At 47.2% G+C, this 22,941-nt stretch overlaps 10 protein-coding genes and 1 non-coding gene across 11 annotated transcripts; 5 read left to right on the top strand and 6 right to left on the bottom strand.

Annotated features, from left to right (window-relative positions):
* Window positions 1-269: 269 nt before the first annotated feature.
* Window positions 270-2,284, top strand: C7M61_002630 (uncharacterized protein; the record flags this gene model as incomplete). Its single annotated transcript, XM_024857997.1, has 2 exons — window positions 270-807; window positions 1,659-2,284. The coding sequence occupies 2 exons, from the start codon at window positions 270-272 to the stop codon at window positions 2,282-2,284; spliced, it is 1,164 nt and encodes a 387-aa protein (XP_024713923.1).
* Window positions 2,285-3,513: 1,229 nt separating this feature from the next.
* Window positions 3,514-4,623, top strand: C7M61_002629 (uncharacterized protein; the record flags this gene model as incomplete). Its single annotated transcript, XM_024857996.1, has 1 exon — window positions 3,514-4,623. The coding sequence occupies one exon, from the start codon at window positions 3,514-3,516 to the stop codon at window positions 4,621-4,623; it is 1,110 nt and encodes a 369-aa protein (XP_024713922.1).
* A 404-nt stretch (window positions 4,624-5,027) lies between these two features.
* On the bottom strand, window positions 5,028-5,101 carry C7M61_002628. Its single transcript has one exon. It is a non-coding gene; the product is annotated as a tRNA-Val (tRNA).
* A 927-nt stretch (window positions 5,102-6,028) lies between these two features.
* Window positions 6,029-7,330, bottom strand: C7M61_002627 (uncharacterized protein; the record flags this gene model as incomplete). Its single annotated transcript, XM_024857995.1, has 1 exon — window positions 6,029-7,330. The coding sequence occupies one exon, from the start codon at window positions 7,328-7,330 to the stop codon at window positions 6,029-6,031; it is 1,302 nt and encodes a 433-aa protein (XP_024713921.1).
* Window positions 7,331-8,463: 1,133 nt separating this feature from the next.
* On the bottom strand, window positions 8,464-8,775 carry C7M61_002626 (uncharacterized protein; the record flags this gene model as incomplete). Its single annotated transcript, XM_024857994.1, has 1 exon — window positions 8,464-8,775. One exon carries the CDS (start codon window positions 8,773-8,775, stop codon window positions 8,464-8,466), a length of 312 nt encoding a protein of 103 aa, XP_024713920.1.
* A 698-nt stretch (window positions 8,776-9,473) lies between these two features.
* C7M61_002625 (uncharacterized protein) lies at window positions 9,474-9,896 on the bottom strand (the record flags this gene model as incomplete). Its single annotated transcript, XM_024857993.1, has 1 exon — window positions 9,474-9,896. One exon carries the CDS (start codon window positions 9,894-9,896, stop codon window positions 9,474-9,476), a length of 423 nt encoding a protein of 140 aa, XP_024713919.1.
* A 1,057-nt stretch (window positions 9,897-10,953) lies between these two features.
* PHO4 (phosphate-sensing transcription factor) lies at window positions 10,954-12,276 on the bottom strand (the record flags this gene model as incomplete). Its single annotated transcript, XM_024857992.1, has 1 exon — window positions 10,954-12,276. The coding sequence occupies one exon, from the start codon at window positions 12,274-12,276 to the stop codon at window positions 10,954-10,956; it is 1,323 nt and encodes a 440-aa protein (XP_024713918.1).
* A 3,334-nt stretch (window positions 12,277-15,610) lies between these two features.
* Window positions 15,611-16,426, top strand: C7M61_002623 (uncharacterized protein; the record flags this gene model as incomplete). The annotated part of the gene is made up of 1 exon (XM_024857991.1): window positions 15,611-16,426. The coding sequence occupies one exon, from the start codon at window positions 15,611-15,613 to the stop codon at window positions 16,424-16,426; it is 816 nt and encodes a 271-aa protein (XP_024713917.1).
* Window positions 16,427-17,898: 1,472 nt separating this feature from the next.
* FOL1 (trifunctional dihydropteroate synthetase/dihydrohydroxymethylpterin pyrophosphokinase/dihydroneopterin aldolase) lies at window positions 17,899-20,148 on the top strand (the record flags this gene model as incomplete). The annotated part of the gene is made up of 1 exon (XM_024857990.1): window positions 17,899-20,148. One exon carries the CDS (start codon window positions 17,899-17,901, stop codon window positions 20,146-20,148), a length of 2,250 nt encoding a protein of 749 aa, XP_024713916.1.
* A 978-nt stretch (window positions 20,149-21,126) lies between these two features.
* Window positions 21,127-21,636, top strand: GIS2 (mRNA-binding translational activator; the record flags this gene model as incomplete). Its single annotated transcript, XM_024857989.1, has 1 exon — window positions 21,127-21,636. The coding sequence occupies one exon, from the start codon at window positions 21,127-21,129 to the stop codon at window positions 21,634-21,636; it is 510 nt and encodes a 169-aa protein (XP_024713915.1).
* Window positions 21,637-21,984: 348 nt separating this feature from the next.
* C7M61_002620 (uncharacterized protein) lies at window positions 21,985-22,860 on the bottom strand (the record flags this gene model as incomplete). The annotated part of the gene is made up of 1 exon (XM_024857988.1): window positions 21,985-22,860. One exon carries the CDS (start codon window positions 22,858-22,860, stop codon window positions 21,985-21,987), a length of 876 nt encoding a protein of 291 aa, XP_024713914.1.
* Window positions 22,861-22,941: the final 81 nt, after the last annotated feature.

The raw sequence follows: 22,941 nt of genomic DNA, 5'->3' as shown, positions 1-22,941 counted from the left end.
ACGTAGGGCCTTGCTGAATCGGTACATGCATCAACACCATCAACACCACCATCATCTCATCCAAACCACAACCAACTTTTCTCAATGTGAGGAAATCGAAACCATAGTTTAAATCCCAACTTTTTCCTGAAGTCGTCTTCATAAAAAAATCTGAGTGTCCTTGATAAGACGACTCTTCCTCCACACAAGCACATAACCGGTAATCTCACCGACAGTTCCACCTCTTTTCTTCCTTAACAGCTGCTGACGATTCAAAAAAACACAATCCCATGAACACGCAAGATAGGATAGAGGAGAAATCTGCGGCATCCCAAAACGACCCATCCCCAAATGCCCATAACCAATCCGATCCCGCTACAAAAGCAGAACCTCCAACACCCTGGCTAGCACTGATCAATATCAACAGTACTACGCAATCTGGCATTTTATCCTTCGCCTTTGCGTACACACTCATCAAACTTGGCTTCTTGCTATTTCCCATTGTCAATACTGCCCTCTTCACTGCAGAGGTGGATAGATCCATACTCACCCAGATAAACAATGCCATTGAAAAGGCGGGTTCAGCTGAAAATGACCAATTTCTGCTTCCGGAGAAATGGCCTCATGCGGTATACAAACAGGGTTTCAATGGGCTCTGCAGAACAAACGATGGCTCCAGAACCGTGTGCTACTATGGTACCAACACCGTCGAGCTTTTCATGCACGACATTGCTCTCCAGATAGCAGAGTACAACGGAATATACTGTCTGTCTGCCTTCAAAGACAACTTTCTCAAGTTGATGAAACTGGGGCTAGATATCAGGGACAGTTCAAACGGCGTTTTACCTGTCCTTATCGCTGTTGTGATCTATGAAGTTGCGGCAATACTTGCCCCCTTGCGCACATTCAGCAACCCGTGTGATCTTTTCGTTCCGTCAATTATTTCAATGTTGCTGGTCTGCTACATGTTCAGCCTGGTGGATGGTTTCAAGACGGACTGGAGCAATTTGCAGCCACTTCTAACCCATTGGCTGGCGCCTCTGGAACTGTACACCTGTATTGCAGCATATATAGGTTTGGCAGGATCCTTGGCTGTGTTAACGGTTGCTAGTGTACGCACTAGAGTGATCAGAGGGGCAGCTTCTCGATCGAAAACGGCTAATCGAATCCGAAAGAATGAGAAAGAAGGCACATCTTAAAATAATTTTCAATTTTGTGTCCATTGAGCACGATAATTTCAGTGAATTTTCCCACCGCCATAGAAAATACTTAGAACCCTGGAGTTTCCAATGACCGGCACTTTGATAATCCTCCACACAAGACTGATAACGGTGCAGCCGCATCAACTGTCAAATTTACCCAAACCACACACTATCAACATACAACCATGGAAATAGACGAGAAAAATTGGAATGCATTCAAGAGCTCTGAATATGAGCCAAAGTGTGATACCAATTCATCAGAACTTAACAAAAACCCAAAGCATGGGGCACCCTGGATAAGCCTCCCGAACATAGCCAAGCCATTGCTCCTTACCTACTGTCTTTTCAGGCTTTTACTCCTATTCTCACCTATAGGAGATATTGGCATCGTTACCGCAGAGGCGGACAATTCCCTCCTTTTTCAATTGCACCACAGTCTTGCCTCATTATAACGCGTCAACAAAGGGTCAACCAAAGATCTCGCTTCTTTGGTTCCAGAAACATGGCCTCATGCTACGTACACGCAGACACTTCAAGGGTTTCAAGGGTTTTGTCGAACCAGCGACGATACTGTTGTTTGTTATCCTGGTTTCAACGCGTTTGAGAGCTTTATGAGTGACATTGCTCTTCAAATCGCAGACTATAACAAAATGGAGGACCCCAGTGCCTTCAAAATTGAGTTTCTCGACACGTTGGGCAAGGTGAAGTTGGATGTAGAGAGTCGTGGTTCAAAATTGACCTTCAATGGTCGAATCAACCGTCCAGACCATCTTTTCACGCCTTTCTTGCACGTCATCAAAGCGCTTCTGTTGATAGAATTGCTGATACTCAGCTTCTGCTTGCTCTACGGCACCAACAAGAACCTTGTCTGGTTATCTGCACTTTCGCTCTTCAACGGATGTGGCATAGTAGGCGCCATTGTGATTTTGGAAGAAGACTGGTACCACTTAGACCCATTTTTTGTGAGCTGGCAGGCACCTCCACTTCTCTTTTGCTTTGTGGCAAACGTCTTGATTCTATTCGGAAGTACCATCACTGTGATAGTTTCTGCGTCTCAAAAAGCTGAAAAGAAAGTGGGGGCTTCTCAATCTAAGAGAAGCTAGGCATCGATGCTGAAAATAGTTTGGGTTTCACGGATCGTCAGACAAACACATCCTTGACTGTTATGGTCAATTGTTAAGATGAAGGGCATTTACAACGTAAACGAATTCCCATACAGCCTGTTCTAAAATATGCAACAGCCAGAAGAATTCCTTTGGAGAAGAGTTGGACTAATGAAGTACCATGTGATATGAAAGATCAACCAACCTACGCCACCCTTAGATGAAGTGGGACTCCTAGTATCGAAGAAAATGTATGCAACTGCTTTTTATCAGAAGGTGAAAACTACTGTACTATACTTGGTTGTCTTCACCAGAGAGGTGCGCTCTTTTATTTCAGCCGTTGCAGTTTATGTTTTATGTCACCATAACTCTCATGTTGGTGGCCTTGGCTATCTTTTCCAAGCACGTTCGGAGCGAACCCAGTTCGATTGATGTCATATTCAGCTGTTGTGTGACTCTTGGGATCCTCACTAGAGCCTGGAACTTTTGGGATTTCAGGAAAGGGTGGTCCGAAATCGAGCCCTTTCTTGATTCGTCTCATATAGGCCCACACCAAATTGTGGAATTCGCAGTTGAGCTACTTTCTATAGGGCTCTTTTTGTCAGATGGTTCCGAATAGCTAAGTTCGCAAAAGATAACTCGCATGAACTGAAGAACAACGATTTGAAGAACAGTCAATTTGAAGAACAATCGATTGGAGAACTACGAGTTTAACGAAGAGCTAGCGAATGATGGTTCAAGAAAAGACGAGCGGACGCCTGACGCTGTACTTAACTGACTCTCTGTTATCAATCACAACCTTCAACAGCCAAAGTTCCATTAACCCAACTGCCTGAAATGTCGACTCGAAGCCCAGAGGTGGCTTTTTATATCTCAAAGGAAGCATATTGTGAGCCATTCCCTTCTTTTCAGTGCATGATGTGCTCTTTTTATATCTCAAAGAAAGCATATTGTGAGCCATTCCCTTCTTTCACTGTCATGGAATACCTCTATCACCACATCGTGCACTGCTTCACTATCGCATCCAGACCTTCCCATCGAGCCCAACTCTACGAAACAAGTAAAGAAACTTCATGAATCACAGAAAGTATACACCTCAATCACTCTCTATCAATTCTACTAACCAAAACCCCCAGATTCAAAAACCCATCCATCTCCCAGTAACCCATACCCATCCACCCCACATCGCGACTTTCAACTCCACCATCACCAAATTTCGCACCCACTACATGCTCTTTCTTTCCAGAACCACACTAATACCGGCCCGGCGGATGCCGAAAATCGCCCCGGCGGCCCTCCTCCGCCGCCTTTCCAACCTCCCACAAGACTTTGACCCGAAAAAAAGCCTCCCTTCGCAAGGCGAGTGGAAACACTTGAAGCAGCACATTCCTGGAGAAGGCGACCAGAAAAACGACTTGAAGGAGCGGATCCCCATGTTCCCGCTCGGCAAGGAGAACGTGCCGACGCTTCTTCCGCGTCCCTGCGTGCCCCGGGTCGGACCCAACATGTCGTTTCGCCAGGTGATTCTGATTTTGAAAAACAAGACCCAACCGGAGCTTTTATACGAGCTGGAGCCCCACAGACTCTACTTTTTGGCGTGTTTCTGCTGCGCCGTCGTGTTCACCGTGTACGGGTGTGTTTTGCTCGAATGGGCCGTGTACCAGGCCAACAAGGACTACGAGGAGAACGAAAAAGAGCTTGCAGAGGCCTTGAGGAAACGAGAGTGGGTTGTTCTGGTCGGGAAATATGGCATCATGGGCGCCGTGATGCTTTTTATGGCGTACCAGACGGCCATGTTCCCCACCAGGCTTATCAGGAGAATGTGGTATCTTCCTGGTCCGGTGGAGCACATCAAGTTCACTTCGTACCCGTTGTTGCCCGGCAGACCGTCGCCTGTCTACACGGTGCCCTTGCGTAATTTAACGAGAAAGCACCATGCCCGTGTGTGGACCGGCAAGGGTTTCTACGGCACTGCCGACAAGTCGTTGTTCTTTTTCGTGTTGAAGGAGGAGACCACCAAGAAGTCGTGGGTCGTCGACAGAAGGGGCTTTTTCTGGTCGGACGGGCGTGTGTTTGACTTGCTTTTCGGCAAGGAGACGATTGCAGAAGCCGAAGCTGGTATTCCGTACGATGAGCAGATTGGCATAGTGAACCGCGAGGTGAAGAGAAAGAAGCAGAAGTTGCGGAAGCAGCACGGTCCGTTCTGGCAGTTGAAGCTTGGAGCGAAGGAGTTCAAGGAGGACGTGGGCAAGGCCACGAATTACGTCAAGGGTGCAGCGAAAAACCAGACCAAGGCGTTGCCCAAGGGCAAGAAGGGCAAGTTTCTGAAGGAGAAGTAGCCTTGATGGTGAAGTTGATAGTGAGGTTGAGATTTGAAGATGAAGGTGGCAGACGATAATCCATGGAAGTGGATTGTGATGGTTCCATGGAAGTGGGTTGTGGTGAATCATGGAAGTGAATTGTGGTTCGTTTTTGGCTGAGAAGGTGATAGATGATCTGGGGTGGTTGAATCCAGAGAATTGCTTTTAGATTTTAAGGAGACGGATCTTGATAACGGATTTTCGATCCAGTTTGGTGCCGTCCATGTATATAGATACCAACACATTGCATTACTTATAAGTCTGAGTAGACGGTTCAGTGGGGTCAAGTGGATAGCTTGATGAGGCTGCACTACACAATAAAAAACAAATTAGCCTTAATCCAGCCAAGATGTAATGCCTCCAAAAAAAAAAAAAAAGAAGAGTGATTTCGCCCAGGATCGAACTGGGGACGTTCTGCGTGTTAAGCAGATGCCATAACCAACTAGACCACGAAACCAATCTTATGAAAGACAATAAGTGCTGGTAAAATATATCAAGCATAGCTTTGGGTGAAGGAAAGCTTGAAACATAAATGTTTTTAGCTTTATGGTAACTTTAGAGCAAAAAGTATGTGTGCTGAAAGTTTCAAGCCAGGTTTCAGTCTGTAACCGCGGATTTCAAACATCAAAAAATGCAACCGAAAGCCTGCCAGAAAACCAACAAGAAGGTGTTTTTAGAAGCTTGTAATAAGGGTGCTTGATGATTTAGGGCTGCTAGAAATACGCTGTAATTTTTGAGAGAGCTTCTCTTTTTCCCGACTCAGGAGGACTTCTCATATCTCGTCTCACATGGTCATCTCAATGTACTCATTATTCAGCGGATTTGTCAGTTTAAAGCTAGTTGTAAAAGCTGTGGCATGATAAAAAGAGACTCAACTTGTGATGAAGTGTCTGGCAAAACTACACGATTCAGCTCGTAAGGGTCTTAGTGTGAGAGAAGCGAAAATGGAACTAAACAAGGTACATCAGCTTCCTTTTGGTGTCATTTATATCGCTAACTCTGTCTCATTAGCTTGAGAAGAAAACGTATATCAATCTATTCAAGAAGACGAATCTGCTTCGCCGTGTTCAGCGAATAGTACAGGTGCCCTTGTCTATATGAGACAATACAGGGTAAGCGATATCAACAACTCATTGTTTTTAGCAATTTTGTCCTTCTTACCCTGGCTTATCATTTAGATAAAAATCAAGGATATTTGAAAAACTCCGTACATTCATAGGCTCCCTGTAGCTCATCAACACCCTGGGATACCTCGCACCAATGTCCATCTCAAACATACCACCAACTACTCCTACGCCACGTATTTCAATTTAGTTTATTAATATAGTACAGTTTTTTTTTTTTTTTCTTATTTTTATCATTTTTCTTTTCTCGGCAGAGCGACTTAAGTCACCTTAGCTCTAGCACGTCTTCTCAGTCTCCGAGGACCTCTTCTGGTAGTCCTCAAGGACCAGAGCCGGAAGCATTCACCGGGCAAAAAAGTGGCAGCCTCCTTCGGGTAGCAGAGTTCCCGAAACTTGAAAAAGTCGCCCGGAAGAAAGCTTTTCCTGGGCTTCTGCGCCAAAACGTGTCTAAAGAAGGGGAAGTCCTCTAGACAGTAGAGCGGGTTTGCTGAAGCCGGGGAATTCTGATATTTCTCCATAATCGGATGCTCAGAACAAGTGGGCTTCTGGAAAAAGGCAGGATTTTGGGAACAGTCCTGGTTCGAATTGGCTTGCAAGGTCTCAGATTGTGAAACCTCCAGAACTTCACAGTCTCCAGAAGAGAGCCTCTGAACAGACTCATGAATTGGAAACCGTGTTTGCTTTGGCTCACAGCGGGGCAAATCTGATCCCGGAACCACGGTCCAGGTGAAAAGAGAAGTGGTCATATCGGTTTGTGAAATCTCCTCAGGCTCGTCTTCCTCAGGAATGGTGAAGATGTCGTTGTTGTAGAGCCAGCCGTGGCCCAGGGGAAGGGAGCCGGGGGAAGGTGCGGAGATTTTAGCTGAAGAAGCATTTTCATAGGAGGAAGTAGTTGAAAATGGAGCTTCATGGGAAGCTGCGTAGGCCTTCTTGAACTCGCTGTACAGCTCTTCAAGGCTTTCAAAAAGCTCGTCATCGGACAATTTTGGGGTGTTAGTGACTTCAGAAAGCTCTTCAAAAGCGGGTTCTGTGGTCTCCGTCTTGGTCTCGAAGATGGCCAAAACAGCGGCTTTGGATACTGGCGAGGAAGCTGGGGAGGTGTTGTTGGAAGACTCCACTGGGGCCTCAGAGGAAGAGGAAGAGGAGGAAGAAGAGGAAGAAGAGGCATCAGAATCGGAGGTTTCTTCATTTTTTTCTTCATTCTCCTCCTCATGCTTTTCTTCCTCCTCATGCTTCTCTTCCTCCTTAGTATCCTGCTTCAGAGTCTCTAAAACGGCTTCGACTTCATCAAATTCCACTTCCTCATCCCAGGATGGACAATGGCCGAGACGGTACTCCTGAAGCTTCGTTTCATAGAGAGCCTGGGCGTTTCTGCGGGCAGAATCGTCAGATTTGGCTTGCTTGGTCAAGGCCTTCATTTGTTCGAATTGGCCCTTTTTCCACTCAAGCAGAGTATGGTTGGCACCGTGGTCGATTTCTATCAAACCGGAGGCGTCAAAAGTAGCGTTGAAAATGACAGCGGGGAAGAAGCTGCCGTTGATTTCGTGACACTGGAAACACATTTTTCAGTTAATTCGGTAGTACTTGTAGTAGCTTTGGTAGTTTTGTGGTCTGTGAAGCAATAAATTGATCAGAGACAGAGGGTTCTAACGTGGTGGGTCAGAACGGGGGGCCAGAATGTGGTAGAGAAGGGAAAATTGGTTTGGGGGAATTCGGGCGTATTTATCTTGTTCTGGTGGACCTTCCGTTTGTGAAATTATTGAGGAAGGTGAGGTGGATGACCAGGGCATGGTCACGCTCGTGGGAAGGTCGTTGGAGTTTCTGAAAATGAAGGAATTGAAGGGAATAGGCGATTGGAGAATGAGGTGTCACGGTTTGGTCGGTGGATTTGGTAATTGTAGTTGATGTCATGAGGTCGCTTATCTAAAGATGTTCCGTTTTGGGATATGTGATGGGAGCAGGAGGGTTATGATTTGGTGAGTTTTTGGGATTTTAGTGGGGAAGAGGTTGGTCTAGGGTCGGCTTTTGGAGAAGCGTTTAGTCGTCGTAGGGATGTGAATGTAGTAAGGTTCAAACATCTTATTGAGTTTCTGTAGTACCACACACTTGCCTGATGTTCGATTACTTTCTTTTCTATTATTATTTTATTTTGACACTCTGGCCATTAGATAAACTGAAATTCTGAAACTGGGTGGCTCCGTCGTATCGCCAGCACAATAAGGTAAGCGTGATGACTCTTCCTACAAACTCACAAAGACCACGCTTACTTCAAGGGTCCTGAATTCGAGGCTGGCTTTTCGGTAGCTCTATTTTGATAAATAGATACATTTCGAGCAAGCGAGAGAAAAAGCTGTTATAGCTGGAATAACAAATCAAATTCAAGTAGTCAAAGTTCCGCAAGCCTTTAGTTTTATGAAATCGAAGAGGCACATTAAGATGAAACAGAAATCAATGGGGCTCTATTCGGGGATCATACGCCTGAGAAATAAGGTGGCCTTTACGTGAAACTCGTTTAATTTGTATTAAAACTGTAACAGTTCGGGTCCAATATCCAACTCTATCAAAAGCCTTCCTCAAATACTCCAATCCTTAACTACATCTCAACCGAAAAGGACCTATAACTCAACCATGTGTCTCTATTACCAACTCATATATCTCTCTGCCCACTTCATCAGCTCACAACCACCACAACCCCCTAACCGTCAAATCCAACCTCACTATATTGGGGCAAAATGTCACTTTGATATAGAGGCAACGGCGTCACAATAGAGGCGTTAGTCAGATCGCCGGTCGATGTAGTTGATAAATCTTCAAGAGCTATACTCTCGTGGACCGAAGTAGCAGCATCCTGTGGAGCAGTATTCTCGTGAACAGCTTGTGGATTGTCTGGGTTTCTCTTCTTCCGAATTCTAGCAGGTTTTACGACGAACTCCCAGCACATAGAAACAAGAGAAATAGCAAGAACAACACCCCCAAAACAGACCACAAATATTATATTCCCATCCATTTTTGAGAAAAGGCTTTGAGGTGCCTGGAGATGTTCTCTTTATATTTCGACGGTGGCTCGAATATTATTAGTATGTCATGATTGGAAATGCCGAATTTTTAAGCGGGAGACGTTCTGGAAATTTTTGCTGATTAGAGTTTTCCCAGCGTTCAGTTAAATTATTATAATCGGTGCATTGGTTCACTGAGCATTAACGAAATGCCGTTTGGAGTTTTTGGAAGATAGCAAGATGTCCCCAATACTGAATTAGTGGAGCGTCCAAAATGGAGTCCAAATGTGCCTCAAATGTACAACCATGTAAGTTTAGACATCCTTCAAATATTCAATAGTGTTCTCCGTTTAATCAGATGACTTAAACAAAAAAAGAAAAAGACAATTATAGTCACCATTTCATCTCATTTGAGGTTTGGCTAATTCTTTGATCGAATCTCCTCTTCTCCCAATTCTTAAATCGAACCTGGTCTTCTCTGTCATGGTTTGTTCTCCATTCTTCCGAAGCGGTTCATTGAACTCCACAGAAATGCCAACAGGATTCTCATACAAAAATCTGCAGTATATCTTCAATAATGGATTCAGTCATAGCCTCAACTTATCATTGAACGAAACAAGGAGCCTCAAAGAAGCATTTCGATTTGAAGTTCTATCATTTCGTAATCGTAGCTGAAAAGCCATCAACCACATATCAAGCAAAAAATCCCCTAACTATCAAACTCAACCTCACTATACCGGGGCAAAACGTCGCTTTGATATAGAGGCAACGGCGTCTCCACAGAGGCGTTTGAGTTCATACCTTCAACGGTCGATGTGGATGATAAATCTTCAAGAGGGATGCTTTCGTGGACTGAAGTTGCAGTATCCTCTGGAGCAGTATTCTCAGGAACTTCCTCTACAATTGCAGTTTCTTGATTATTAGGAGCATCCTGAGCAGCTTGTGGATTATCAGCAGCTTGTGGATTGTTAACAGCTTGTGGATTGTTAACAGCTTGTGGATTGTTATCAGCAGCTTGTACGGGCACAGTTCTCTCCTTTGGTTCATCTAGAATGGCGAAGCAGCTACCAATTAGACAAATAGCACCTATAAAACTCAACAAAGTGATAACACCTATAAGACCCGGTTCCATTTTGGAAAAAAAGGTTGAGGTACCCGGAGCGTTTCTCTTTATATTGCTTCGAAACGGTGGGTGGGTAATTATTATGTCAGGGTTCAAGCTGCCGAATTTTGAAGATGTTTGGGAAATTTTTGCACAATTCGAATTTTCACAGCGTCCAGTAAAATTATCATCCGTCATAATCGGTGTAGTGGTTCATTAAGCTCCACAGAATGCCGTTCATTATCATAAATCAGTAGAATGGCTTCAGTGACGAACTAAATCAGCGTCATTTTGTCATTGGAACGGGCCAAGAAGCTCCAAATAAGCATCTCGACTTAAAGATTCGTATCGATAAAAATTCCAGCCAACTCGTAGCTGGCTTTGGTCACTTCTCCTGGTTTGATATTCCCATTTTCACGATCTCGTCAAAATTTCAACAAAGCAAAAGGAGGAATTTCTCTGATTCTTTCAAAACAATGACAACGGCGTTGTAGAGACCAACAGGACTCTGGAAACGAGAAATGCCTGTTCAAGATCCTCCTCGTCCCTAAACATCCAGATGGTGGTTAACCTTGACTCCAAAATTATTCGAACGGAGTTGGCTTGAAATGTTGCAATATCATTCAAAAATTTGCTAAGGATGTTGATGAAGGTGCTTCTTTTTTGCAGTCATTGGTTGAACAAAATGAATATCACTGGCTATAATTTGCGATCGAACATCCTCTGGAATCACGACAGAAGGAACCAAGTCGAAATGCAAACCAGAGAACCTGGATGAAGCTTTTTCATCATTTAAAAAGATGATTAACACAACTTCGAACAGACCAAAAAAAAAAAAAAAACAAAACGAAGCATCATAGTCGAGATCACACAGATCAGCATTAAAGTTATAGTCTCGTCATTCCACCGCTTCAACAGTCGCTTCAATCACACTTTGCCATGGGAATCCACCACAAATCAGAACAATTCTTTTAGTCAAAATCCCCCACATCCACGATAGCCCCCCTGCTTCTACACCGCCGGAACCCCTCCGACCCTGAATCCCAAAATCCATTCTCTATTACATTAGCACCTCACCCCCATAATCCTACCGCCTCTTCTTCTCGTCCTTCCTCAGATGCTCGTCCTGCGGCAACCGGGCCCGGGCCTCCTCTAGCTCCGCCACAAGCGTCGTGATATACTTGGACGCCAACTCGATCGTGGTGGCTTTCGACGGAATGGAGACCTGGTCGTGGTACGTCTGCGGAATCAAGCCCGCGAGCTCGTGCACGGCCTGGTTCATTCTGTTTCGGCGGCCCTGCTCGGCGATTTTATGCGACGCTTTCTTGCCGGGGCCTTTTTCTCTTTTGCGGCCGGACTCTTCACCGTTTTGCGGATCCAACGCCGGAGAAGGCTCCAGCAGCGACGTCTCGTGCTTGATCAGCGTGCGGTGGCCGCTCACGGACGAGCGGGTCGACACCAGGTCGTCGTGGTGGCCGTTTTGTGGCGCCAAATTGGGCAGCAGGTTGTTGGTGCTCTGCAGTTCTGCCAAACGGTTCATGGTGAATCCCATGAGCGTCGCTGGGCCTGGCTGGTTTTTGTACGGTGTGCTGCCGCCGGAGGAGCCCTCGTAAGGTGTTCTTTTGCCTGGCGGAAGCATCGGCGTCGTTTCGGACGATTTAGCTGGACCATCTACACTGGCATCGTAGGACGAGTCCGGAAGCTGCTCGAAAACCGGCGCCTGGGGCGTTTTGCGCAAGGAAGGCGACCGTTTCGGCTTGTTTGCCGCCAAATTCGGCGTCAGATGGGGCGTTCTGCGCTTGGAACCACCGTTCCCACTGTACTCCTCCGGAAATGTCGCCAGCAGCGGTCTACGTCTGTCTTGCGGTCTTTCTCTCTGCTGGGCATTAAGCGCCGGCAGCGTGAGCGGCTCAAACGTCGCTTGCATCGGCACGCCCTGGTTTTTGTTGGAGTTCACCTGCGATTCCATCGGGGTCACTGCTGGAGACACCAACGGCGTGAAAACGGCATCTGGACGGACTCCGGAAGCGTTTTGCAGGTACAGGTGCTGGTGGGCCTGCTGGCGGCGGTGATAAAGATGTTCTTCGTTGTACAGCTTCTCGTTCTGGCCCGGAAGCAAAGGCAGCTGAAAATGCACCGGCTGGTTCGAGTACTGGTGCTGGTTTTGTCCGTTGGGGAGAAGCGCCGGGGTGTTTTCCGGGTACGCCAGCGGCGGGTACGCTCTGGAGCCCGGGTTGAGCTCGTCGGGCATGATGAAGTCGATCAGGTCGAGGTCGAACGGCTGCATGTTCTTTTCGAGAAGATGGGCGTCGTCGTTCATGAGGAACTGCTCGTTTTCGTAGGGGAGTTTCTTGTGGCCGGGCGTGGCGGCGCCAGGCGTGCTGTGGTTGGAAGCTAGCCACTCGTCCATGAAGTAGTCTTGAGTAGTTTGGTGGTTGTAGATAGCTTAGCTGGTAGCGTGGGTTGATAGTCAGTTCGATCCGGATATAGTTGGATGAACGGTTCGTGGATCAACGGTTGGTGACGTGTTGGTGACGTGTTTCTTGAAAAGACGTAGATTGACTTTGTCTTTGTTGAGCTTTTGAGCTGGTAGCTTTCGAGCTGGTAGCTTAGCTGGTAGATTGAGTATTGAGTTCGTTCGATCCGATTAATTGGATGAACGGTTGGTGAAATAACGGTTGGTGACGTGTTTCTTGAAAGACGGATGGCTTGTCTTTGTTGTCCTTTGTGTGTTGGTGTGCTGTGTTGGGAAGTGTAGTTCAACTGACAGTTTCACGTGTAGATGGTGATGTGATGCTTCACTGATAAGCAGTAACTGTTAAAACCTTAGTTCCTGGCTTCTGGCTCTTGGATAATCTCTGATCCCTTAGTCCGATTCTTATATCTGGAACCTGAAAATCCACTTCGGCAGATCTGTCAATAGCACGGCTATAGTGAAACCGATAGACCTTTAGAATCTGACCTTAGAATCTGAGTTTCGCTGAATTCTGAAACTTCTTCCTAGCGAAGGACTCCTTAATGTTATTTTGAAAAGCGGACGAAAAACGGCGTTTGTCGAGAGCCGTGTGGGCTGAAAAGCTGCTTTATGTGGTTTTGTGCTGAAAAGATGCTGCAGTTTATGTGCACCTGATAGACACTCCTCAGATCCACGGAATCCAGGCACAGCGCCCCACGAAACGGCAGAAACGGAGAAGAAGAGGAGGAGGCAGAGGAGATTTTTAAAAGAAGGTGATTATTATTTTATATATTATATTTTCTGTTTTTGCCAGCATCACTTTTCACCGGGAGGGTATTGGCTCACGTGCCGTCTGGCTGTGAAAGGCTCCAACGCGTTTGGAGCCCACGTGGGGTGAGGTCCCGAAGCAGAAAAGGAAGGTGGTTAGAGGCGATGGGCCGGTTTGGGGAGGATTGGTTTTGGTGATTTTTTGATGTGAAAAATGCCGGGCTGACCTCGGGTCGACCCCGGGTCGGAACTCGTTCGAGGGCTGCCGGGTCGGTTGACGACATTTTTGGGGTCGACTACTTACGGGGGTGGAGACGGTGATACCGGGGGTGTTTCCAACAATCCAATACCATCCACCCTACAACAGCAAGTCCAATGCTGTGAAGCCTCTTGCGGCTCGATGCTGCTACGTTTCGGCACATTATCCTCTTTTAGGCCCGTCCAAACGGCTCCATACCTCACCGTAGATGCAAGGCTTAAGAACGGCTCTCAAGTAGGCTAAGCGACGGTCACAAAACGGCCGATTTGGCCGGAGGGCTGGCAGGAGGCTTTAGTCTTTTGGATTCATGGCGGAGTTTTCAAAATTCCATTCCTTTTATGTATTTCTTGCTAGTTTGGTGTCCTAAAGCTTGTTGGTGGTTTTGGCGACCTGCATCAGCACTACAGGCTAATCGGAAACCAGAGCCGTACGCCGCAGATCCAGTGCAGCGTCAATTAGAGTGACGTGGATTTGGGCGGAGCTTCGACGGCTGTATGTTTTTGGTATGCGTAGTTTTAGTTTGTCCAATGGAGGTGCATTGACGTGATGACGTGCTTCCAGGCGTAGGCTCGTAACTAGGAGGGAACGGTCTTGTGAGGAAGAATGTCTGTTTTGAGTAAGAGGTCAGAGGATGGTAGATCTGTTGGTGGTAGTGGTGAAAAGTGGAAAGGGCTCTCTAAGCGAATGGTGGTGGGGGTGCCCCACCCTCGGTGGCCTCGGTGGCACAGGGCCCTCGGACGGCGGGGCACCCGGCCGAGGGACCGCCATGCGGTTACGCGGATTTGCAACCGTCTGGGGTGTGCTATCAGGAGGTATAGATGGATTGGAGGGATTTTGGTTAGATTTTGGCTGGTGTTTTTGGAGGAAGTGTCACAAAACCTGTTGTTCCTTTGCAGGAGGCGAGGTGGTGGTGTACGTTTTCATGATCATTGTCGTAGTTAGTGGGTATCGAAGGTTGATAAGTAGAAGGTTTTATAACATACTAAGGCGGTTGTTCAATTTTCACTCTTCTATGGAAATGGACGAATTAGGCCGTCCATCGTCAACGGGCTATTGTGGTGACGCCGCATGAACAAGGCGTGGTGATGCATGGTTTGTGTCATAATTTGACAGGTTCATGCAAACACAGATGTGGTTTGAGATACGAATGTGGTTTAGATTGCAGATGTGATTTGGAAGATGGCTGGCTTCGTTCAATTGAAAAATGGGTGGGAAGTTTCACACTCTTCTTGAGCAATGGCTGTGGGTAACTTTTATCCGTTATCGACATCCATATCAATGGATTATGCCTGTTCACTGTTCATTCTATAGGTTTAAAAGTTGATGCTATGCCTGGACGTATGGACCAGTTAGTGCTTTAATACAAAGAACTGGTTTCTTAGGGACAATATATCTGATATGAGGATCGGGTTTCCCTATCTAGTCACAACAGTCCCTTGGTTCCGTGGGGAATGTTGCTTTCAATTACGCTATTTCATTTACACAAAGTATTTCATCTTTCAATTTGAAACAGAATAAAGGAACCTCTTATCCTTATCGATCAGCTTTGGAGGTACATGGGCTCAAGTGGCTGCAAACCAGACCCCCTCGCTCACATCTCTAAAAGGTATCCATGATTTTTTTTCTTCATAATTGATTACAAGATTAAGAGGAAGGACACAATGTTTCACCACTCTCTGTACTCCGATGTTTAGAAAGAGACTTTTGAGTATCAGCATTGTAGTTGAAGTGCCAATTATGTGTGTGTAATGAACAAAAAGAGCCAATCCAGGCCATTGAAGCTTAGCTTTCAAGGAAGTCATTAAGTAAAGCACATTCTGTAGTCCTACTATGAATAACTACTTTGATATCCCTACAGTCGCTCACAATAAAGAAATGGAGCGTTCGATAACTACCTACCAACCGAGTCCACTCAACTTCCAACTGACATCTCCTTCCAAAGCCTAAAGCCACTCGATCAGTAACTATTTCAATTCCATCTAAATTTCCCCTCTTCCATTCTCCCTTGCCTTCTGGGTGCCCCACTGGATCCTCCCCATTGTGCACCTTATCTGTATCCACAATTTGCACCCACTAACCATCCACATCCATATCCAACCAACCACCCAACAATTCCACTCAATTCTCCAACTCAATTCTCCAACTCAATTCTCCAACTCAAAACACCGCATTTTTCAAAACCCCTAAATTTCCCAACTCACCCTTCCACTTTCTGAAACCTCTTATCGTCCCCAGAAACACATCGCGAATATCAACACCATCATGTCTAAAACACCCGGTGACAGAATCACCACATACAAAAGCCGCAAACGCAGGCTTCCCTACATCCACAATTCGCTCACGGAGAAAAAGCCAAAACCCGACGATGACGGCCTCATCAAGCTCCCGGCGCCAAAACTGAAGAGTGAAAAATCCAAACCGAATTTCGAAGATATCGACAAGATCCTTGAAAAAGAGCCGTCCTCGGACAAAAGCATCCCCAGCCTGTACCTGCTGCTCCCGAGCAACATCCTCGAGGGCAATCTCGACGCCGAAAAGCCCGTGAAGGAGAAGTACAAAGATAGTGACTTTCCACTACCGAAATCACAGAAATCGTTCAAAAGACGCATCGACCGGCTCCTACCGGTGATTCCACGGATCCTCGCCGGCGACGAGGAGCTCAGTTTCTACTACACCTTGGCCCTCGAGCAGCGCAAGGAGTCTCCCCACAAAACGATGCTGTCTTCAGAACAGGAGAATGTCGAGTGGAAACGGTACATTGGTGGTTTTTACGGGCTCAAACGGCAGCATTTCGTTTCCCGGTTGATCATGGCCCGCTACGGCGACGAGCTCAGGAGGCTGGCCAACAAGACGATCGTGTACTGGGGTCCAGAGACGTTCAGCACGTATGTTTTGGCGAACGAGTTGTTGCTACGCGATGTGGAGAAGCAGAAGGGATTGAAGTTTGCGGAGGCCGAGCGGTACCTCAAGGATTCGATCGAGTACGGCTGTTATGTTGCCGACGGGGTGCGGTTTGACGATGATATTGAGGCTGGGGATGTGTTGGGAGGGAAGGATGGTGGAGAGGGGAAGGATTGAAGCAGGGGAAGTGAAGGAGGGATTTGAAGAGGTGAAGGGAGAAGGCAGAATTGAGGTGGTTGGGTTGCGTTTGGTGGATATGGCTGAATTGGTTCAAAGCGACGATTTTGGTGCAACCTGAGGAAACGTTATAGACGATGCCATGGGGAGACGGTGGTGGTGGTGGAAGGTTTTATAGATAGACTATGTGGGCTAGAGCAGCAAATAAAGCTAAGCCAGTGCATGTATTCGAAAGTTAGTTCTTAGAGTAGGGTTCAATATGCCTCTGCTGAGAGTTTCATGAGAATGTAATTTTAGATTGAAAGGGCATTATTTGTTGTTCAGAAGGCTTCAAATGTAATGGGAATGTGACTATTATGGAATAAAAAGTGCTTTGGAGTTGGTTGTTCCCTGACTCTGTCACCATAGCATCGTCAGCTAGTAAAAGGCAAAAAATCACCAATGATCTTAATATCCCAATCCCATTTTATAGTATCTGCTAGGCACAAAATAGCTGAAAATGATGAAAATGCTTAAAATTGCCTTGTGAAGTGTGACTATTCACCTGGTCAGCAGTTGACTATTCCGTTCTCTAAAACAGACTCAGGGTGACTCAACTATACCTCACTACCCAACCACCAGTGATTCAATTTCGTAGAAGATACTCAAGAAATGAAATATAATAAGCTTCCAAATCCCAAATTGCCATTAGCCAAAAGTCAAAGACATCCTTTTCACCCCATAGTCCAGTCACCTGCGATGGTGGTATCAGTGTCAACCGCTTACCATTGAGTACTTCAAACTCAAACCTACTCTTCAAAAGTAATAACTTTTCAATTTCACGATTCCAATGCTGAAAGTGCTGCAATCCATGCATCCTCTTGAGATCCGAGTCATCCACCCAAAGCAAGTCTCTAAGGACAAACGCAAGGGAAACCTAGACCAGTTTCCGGTTGTCAGCTATTTTCCAAAAGCGATTCTTTACCCCTGAGCCCGTTAATTTCTGACTAAATAACGTCTATAACTATTCCTTTATTCCTAGGAGAAAGACTCCCTAGAACTACCTACCTCTTCACGTATAATGCACACTGCGCTTCCTAACAAAGTGACCCACCTCCCCAACCCACAATTATCCCACAATCACGAAATCCAAAAAAGCCCCAATGTTCCCCAAATCACCAGAATATAATTATCCCGAAACCCCTAAACTGCCAATTCCGCTATACCCACCACCCCATCCCTCCTCTCTGAAAAATGGCTGCGAAAGCATCAACATACATCACCTCCACAACCACACCCTGGGAAACACCAGACCCAATCCCCACCCCCCATAGCCTTTACCCCAAACCTCAAACGCTCAATCCCAAAAGCTAAATCCCAAACGCTACATCCCGCCTTACTTCAACGATCAAATCTGAATTCTATTGATCACTAAAAGGCAACCCCGACTTCCAAAAGTGACGCTCAAAACACTCATCTCTCGCGGCCTCCGCATGGACAAGGTGTATGTTTCGGGGCTCCAGGCGCAGGCCATCGTCGGCGTCGACCACTGGAAGAGACCGGTGCCGCACCCGGTTTCTGTGGATGCGGTTTTCTCCACCAACTTCGTCAAGGCGCTGGAACGAGACAACTTGAGTTTTCTGTTGAACTACGCTGTGATTCTGGAGAAGTTGTTGAAGTACGCCGACGTGCACCGGCAAAGAAACTTCGGGTCGCTTGGCGGGCTCGGAAGGGCGCTTTACGGCTCGCTACATGAAGAAAGACTGAAATGCTCCGGAATCGAGGTTTCCGTTTCGGCACCCAAGTTGGATATCCGGGCGCCTGTTTCTTTTGTTACCGATGGAGTTAGGGAAGTCTACAAGATCCACGGCCTCCGTGCGTTGACGTTGATAGGCGTGTTTACGTTTGAAAGAGAGAATCGCCAGTTTGTCGACCTCGACATTGAAATGGAGGCCAACGGCGATTTGCACGTTCCAGCAGTGTCTGCCTCCGTGTACGAGTACCTCGAGCAGGCCAATTTCAAGACCGTGGAGGCGTTGGTCAAACGGACCCTGCAGTGGATCTGCCAGCAGTTCAACGTCGAAACGGTCCATGTTCGAGTGACAAAACCCAACGCCATAGTGTACACGGACGGCGTGGGCGTTTCTACACAGTGTGAACGGGCCGATTTCGCCGACGAGGCGCCCATTCTGTTTGCGTTGGCGCTGAAAACGGGCTTTGATTTGCCGGTGGAGGAAAAACCCATTCTGCCTCGTCAAACAGCGTACATAGCCTTTGGCTCCAACGAGGGCAACCAGCTTGAAAACATCAAGGACGCCCTAGACCTCCTTGGACGCCAGCCGGGCATCCACGTCCAGCTGACCTCGTCGTTGTATGTGCTGAAACCCATGTACCACACGGACCAGGCTGATTTCTACAACGGCGTGGTTCGTGTGGTCTGCGAGAACATGGCGCCCCATGACCTCCTTAAGGTGCTCAAGAAGATCGAGTACGAGCACCTCCAGCGGCGCAAGGAGTTCGACAATGGTCCTAGAACCATCGACCTCGATATTGTGTTTTTCGGCGATTCCACCATCAACACACCCGATCTCGTCGTGCCACACAAGCTGATGCTTGAACGGACGTTTGTGCTTCAGCCGCTTTGCGAGTTGGTTCCTCCCGATTTCATTCACCCGGTCACAGCCGAACCTGTTCACGACCATCTTCGAAGGCTTTTGGCAACTGTACCCGATCCGCTGGTCCAGGAGCTGTCGGAGCTTCTTCTGGTGGTGCCCGGCTCGGGCCAACGACACCTCACCTTCAGCCACAACAGCAAGAAACCCACGCTTATCATGGGAATCTTCAATGCCACGCCAGACTCGTTTAGCGATGGAGGCAAGCACTTTGAGCTTTCCAGGCAGGATATCGTGGAAGCAGCGCTCAAGCAGAAGGCCGACGGGGCGACTATCATCGACATTGGCGGTGTTTCCACCCGTCCGGGGTCCCTGGAGCCTTCTACGGAAGAAGAGCTTGCGAGGGTTGTTCCGGTGGTGGAAGCCATCAGGGCTGCGCCGGAGCTCGACGACATTTTTGTTTCTGTGGATACGTACCGGGCTGCTGTTGCCGAGGCCGTTCTCCAGGCTGGCGCCGATATCATCAACGACATTTCCATGGGCACCTTGGATCCAGCCCTTTTCTCGGTTATCGCCAAGTACGGCTGTGCCTACGTCATGAGCCACACCAGGGGCACGCCAAAGACAATGAGCAAGCTCACGGAGTACGGACCTAGTGATGATCTGCTTGTAGAGTACCAGATTGATCTGCATCACGGAATCCAGGCTCCAGCGGCCGAACCGGTGGTCAACGGTGTCTGCAGAGAATTGGCTGCTCAGCTTATTGTGGCCATGGACCACGGCGTCAAGAAATGGCAGGTTATCATTGACCCTGGCATTGGTTTTGCCAAAAACATCGGCCAGAACTTGACCTTGTTGCGCAGAGCCAAAACGTTGAAACAGTACGCCCAGAACGACTTGAACCTGGGCGTGTACACGTCGTTCCACGGTTTGGCGCTTCTTGTGGGTACTAGTCGAAAGGGCTTCCTTGGAACCATTTCTGGAAAGGAAGCGCTGGACAGAATGATCCCTACAGCTGCTACGGTTGTGGCATGTGTTCAGCAAAACACCGATATTGTCCGTGTCCACGACGTGGCGGATATCCAGCAGGCCGTGAAGACCGCCGATGCTGTTTATAAGGGGATTTTCTGAGGAGGCGATGAGCTAGTTGAGCATATTTATCGATAGACATTTGGCATACCAGGCTACAACCGAAGATGTCCGTTTTCAATAGCACTACAGAAATTGAAAAATCATTCAGATGGCCTTTTCTTCCATTAGCTGAAGAATTTCAATTAACTGAAGACTTTCGTTGTTCTACGGTTCTATTGTTCATTTCTTTTACACCTCTGAATTACCGCTGGGCATCGAGGGATCTGGATCACAAAAAGCCACATCCTTGAGGTGTGAAATAAACAATGTAAAATCGTGAAAAGCTGGCATTAAAAAGAAAAAAAAAAAAATCTATGAATTTCGCCATTTTCGTGTTTTACGGTTTTCATTTTCATGCGGCCTCGTTTACGTACTTGTTTCTCCACACAATGGAGCCGATGAGATCTTCTCGATGCGATGAGCACAAAAACTCGAGAATTCCTCGAGAATTTCCATAGTGAATCTGCTGAAATAGACTCCCGCTTTGTAGTGCCGTTTTCTGCGTTTTCTACAGCCAGTCCCTGGAAAACTTCGATTCCCATCACTATGCGATGAGCTCATGGTCCTGACGGTAAATCCCCACTGCACACCTTTTTACCTCTATTTTCGTTCAGCCATAGAATCCTGCCTTCACAATCTTTCCTTAAATTTAAAGGAAACCCTTCCCAGGAACCAACGGAATTTCGGGCTACCGGCTTGCCGTTTGCAGCCATTATGTCGCTCGGCCACAATGTCGCTCCACTCAGCCAGATCCCCCACCCACTCGATCTGTCTCAAACAAACATTCCAGCGGCCCCATTCCAACCAAACATTCCAAAAATCCACAAATCCCCATCTCTCCAAATCCCCCGTTTCTGCCTGACCAAGACCCCAGGTCCCGTGATTTTTGTGTAACTCTGGTCATTGGTGCGCACATCAGCCAGGAAAAATTTTCTAACCACGAACAACCAACTCAGTTCATCAAAAACCTTTTTTAAAATGTTCCCAAGAGCTTGTTACAAATGCGGTGAAACCGGCCACATCGCCGACGACTGCCAGCAGCAGGAGAGATTGTGCTACAACTGCCGCCAGCCTGGTCACGAGTCCGGTGCTTGTCCTGAGCCAAAGACCACCGCCTCCAAGCAGTGTTACTCTTGCGGTGACGTTGGTCACGTTCAAGGTGACTGCCCTAACGCTGCTCAGGGCTCCAAGTGTTACACTTGTTCCGAGTTTGGCCACATCTCCAGAGAGTGCCCAAAGGCTGAGTCTGCTCCAGCTCCAAGAAGATCTGGCGGCAGATACCAGGGTAAGGCCACCACCTGTTACAAGTGTGGCGGTCCTAACCACTTTGCCAAGGACTGCCAGGCCGGCTCTGTCAAGTGTTACTCTTGCGGTAAGACTGGCCACATTTCCAAGGACTGCAACTTGGCCACCGACAAGTTTGCCAAGGCCTGCTACCAGTGTGGTCAGACCGGCCACATCTCGAAGGACTGTGTTTCTGTCAACTAAGAAGCTTGTGTTTGATAGTTTGGAGGAGGGTGAAGCCCGCGGGGAAAAAAGACGTGTTGTTTAATGCCTTTAATGACCACGAACTCCTATTTATCGTAATCTGTGGATGTAGCTGTTTGTAGGGTGCTTTTTCTGTGACTTTGGATGGTCTTGGATTTGCTCTGTTTGAATTTTGGATGGAGTTATGGAATTTTAAGATTTGGAAGATTTTTCAGCTCATCGCCAACAAGCCAACGACGAGATGGAGCATTTCGATAAAAGGGAATTTTCTTTTTCTTCTTGGAATGTCTGAAAGGCCGTCGGTGCCTCTTTAGACCTCATTCATTGCTGGTGTAAAACACTAAATCATCATTCCTCAAAGATGTCCTCCTTCAAACCAACGTCGCCCGGACGGCTCGTAGATTGGGAAAAGTCAACAACGACCTGGTGGCCGTCAATCGTACAGTTATCGTGAAGCTGAGAATAAGCCGATTCAGCAGACTCCTGGCTTTCAAACTCAACAAAGGCATACGGCGTTTTCTTGCCCTTCATGATATTGGCTTTCTTGACGGCGCCAAATCTCGAGAAAATCACCTCGAGCGAGTTTTCCGTGGTTATCGGGTTCAACTTGGCAATAAATAGCGTCTGTGGTGATGGTTTCACCTTGTAGTGGGAAAGGTCGCCCAAAAGCTCCAACGCCAACGCCTCCACGGACGCTTTATCGTCTTCAGGGGCCTGTGGAGCCTTGAGAAGCTTCTTGATCTGTTCCGCCAGGAAATCTGTCTCCTTTTTGCGCTGACCTAAAGAAATCAAGTCCAACAGGAAAGGATCATACACCACGTGGGTGTGCAAGATCTTGAGCTTTCCGTCCAGCTTGTTGACGCTATCTAGAACGTCCAAGCCCTCTGCAACCTTTCCAACAACGTCTTTTGATGATCTGGAGTCCAAAAGGATACGGAGTTGGAAGCCATCTTCAGAGCCTAGAAACTCCACCGATCCGGGTGGCGCCAGCTCCTTCTTTGTGCCTGACAGATCCTCCAACTCCTTTTTATCCAATTCAGCTTTCACAGTTTCTGGAACATCCACAAGTTGCCCAGTCAACAGAACATCTTTTTCGTAGTCGAAATCAGATAAGATCCAGTGGTTCAAATGGGCCAATGCCACAATCAAGAAGGTCTCTCGGGCATTCTTTTTATCTAGGTCGATAACCAAATTTCCCCTGCTGGTTTCCAAAAAAACACTCATTAAAAAAATGGCGGACGATGCTCTTTATATATTCGTCAACTGTGGTGGTTATAACCACTCTGGTGCGAAACAATAGTGCCA

Source organism: Candidozyma pseudohaemuli (genome assembly GCF_003013735.1).
Source record: "Candidozyma pseudohaemuli strain B12108 chromosome Unknown scaffold00005, whole genome shotgun sequence".
NCBI lineage: Eukaryota > Fungi > Ascomycota > Pichiomycetes > Serinales > Metschnikowiaceae > Candidozyma > Candidozyma pseudohaemuli.
This window is presented reverse-complemented; position numbering and strand designations above follow the sequence as displayed.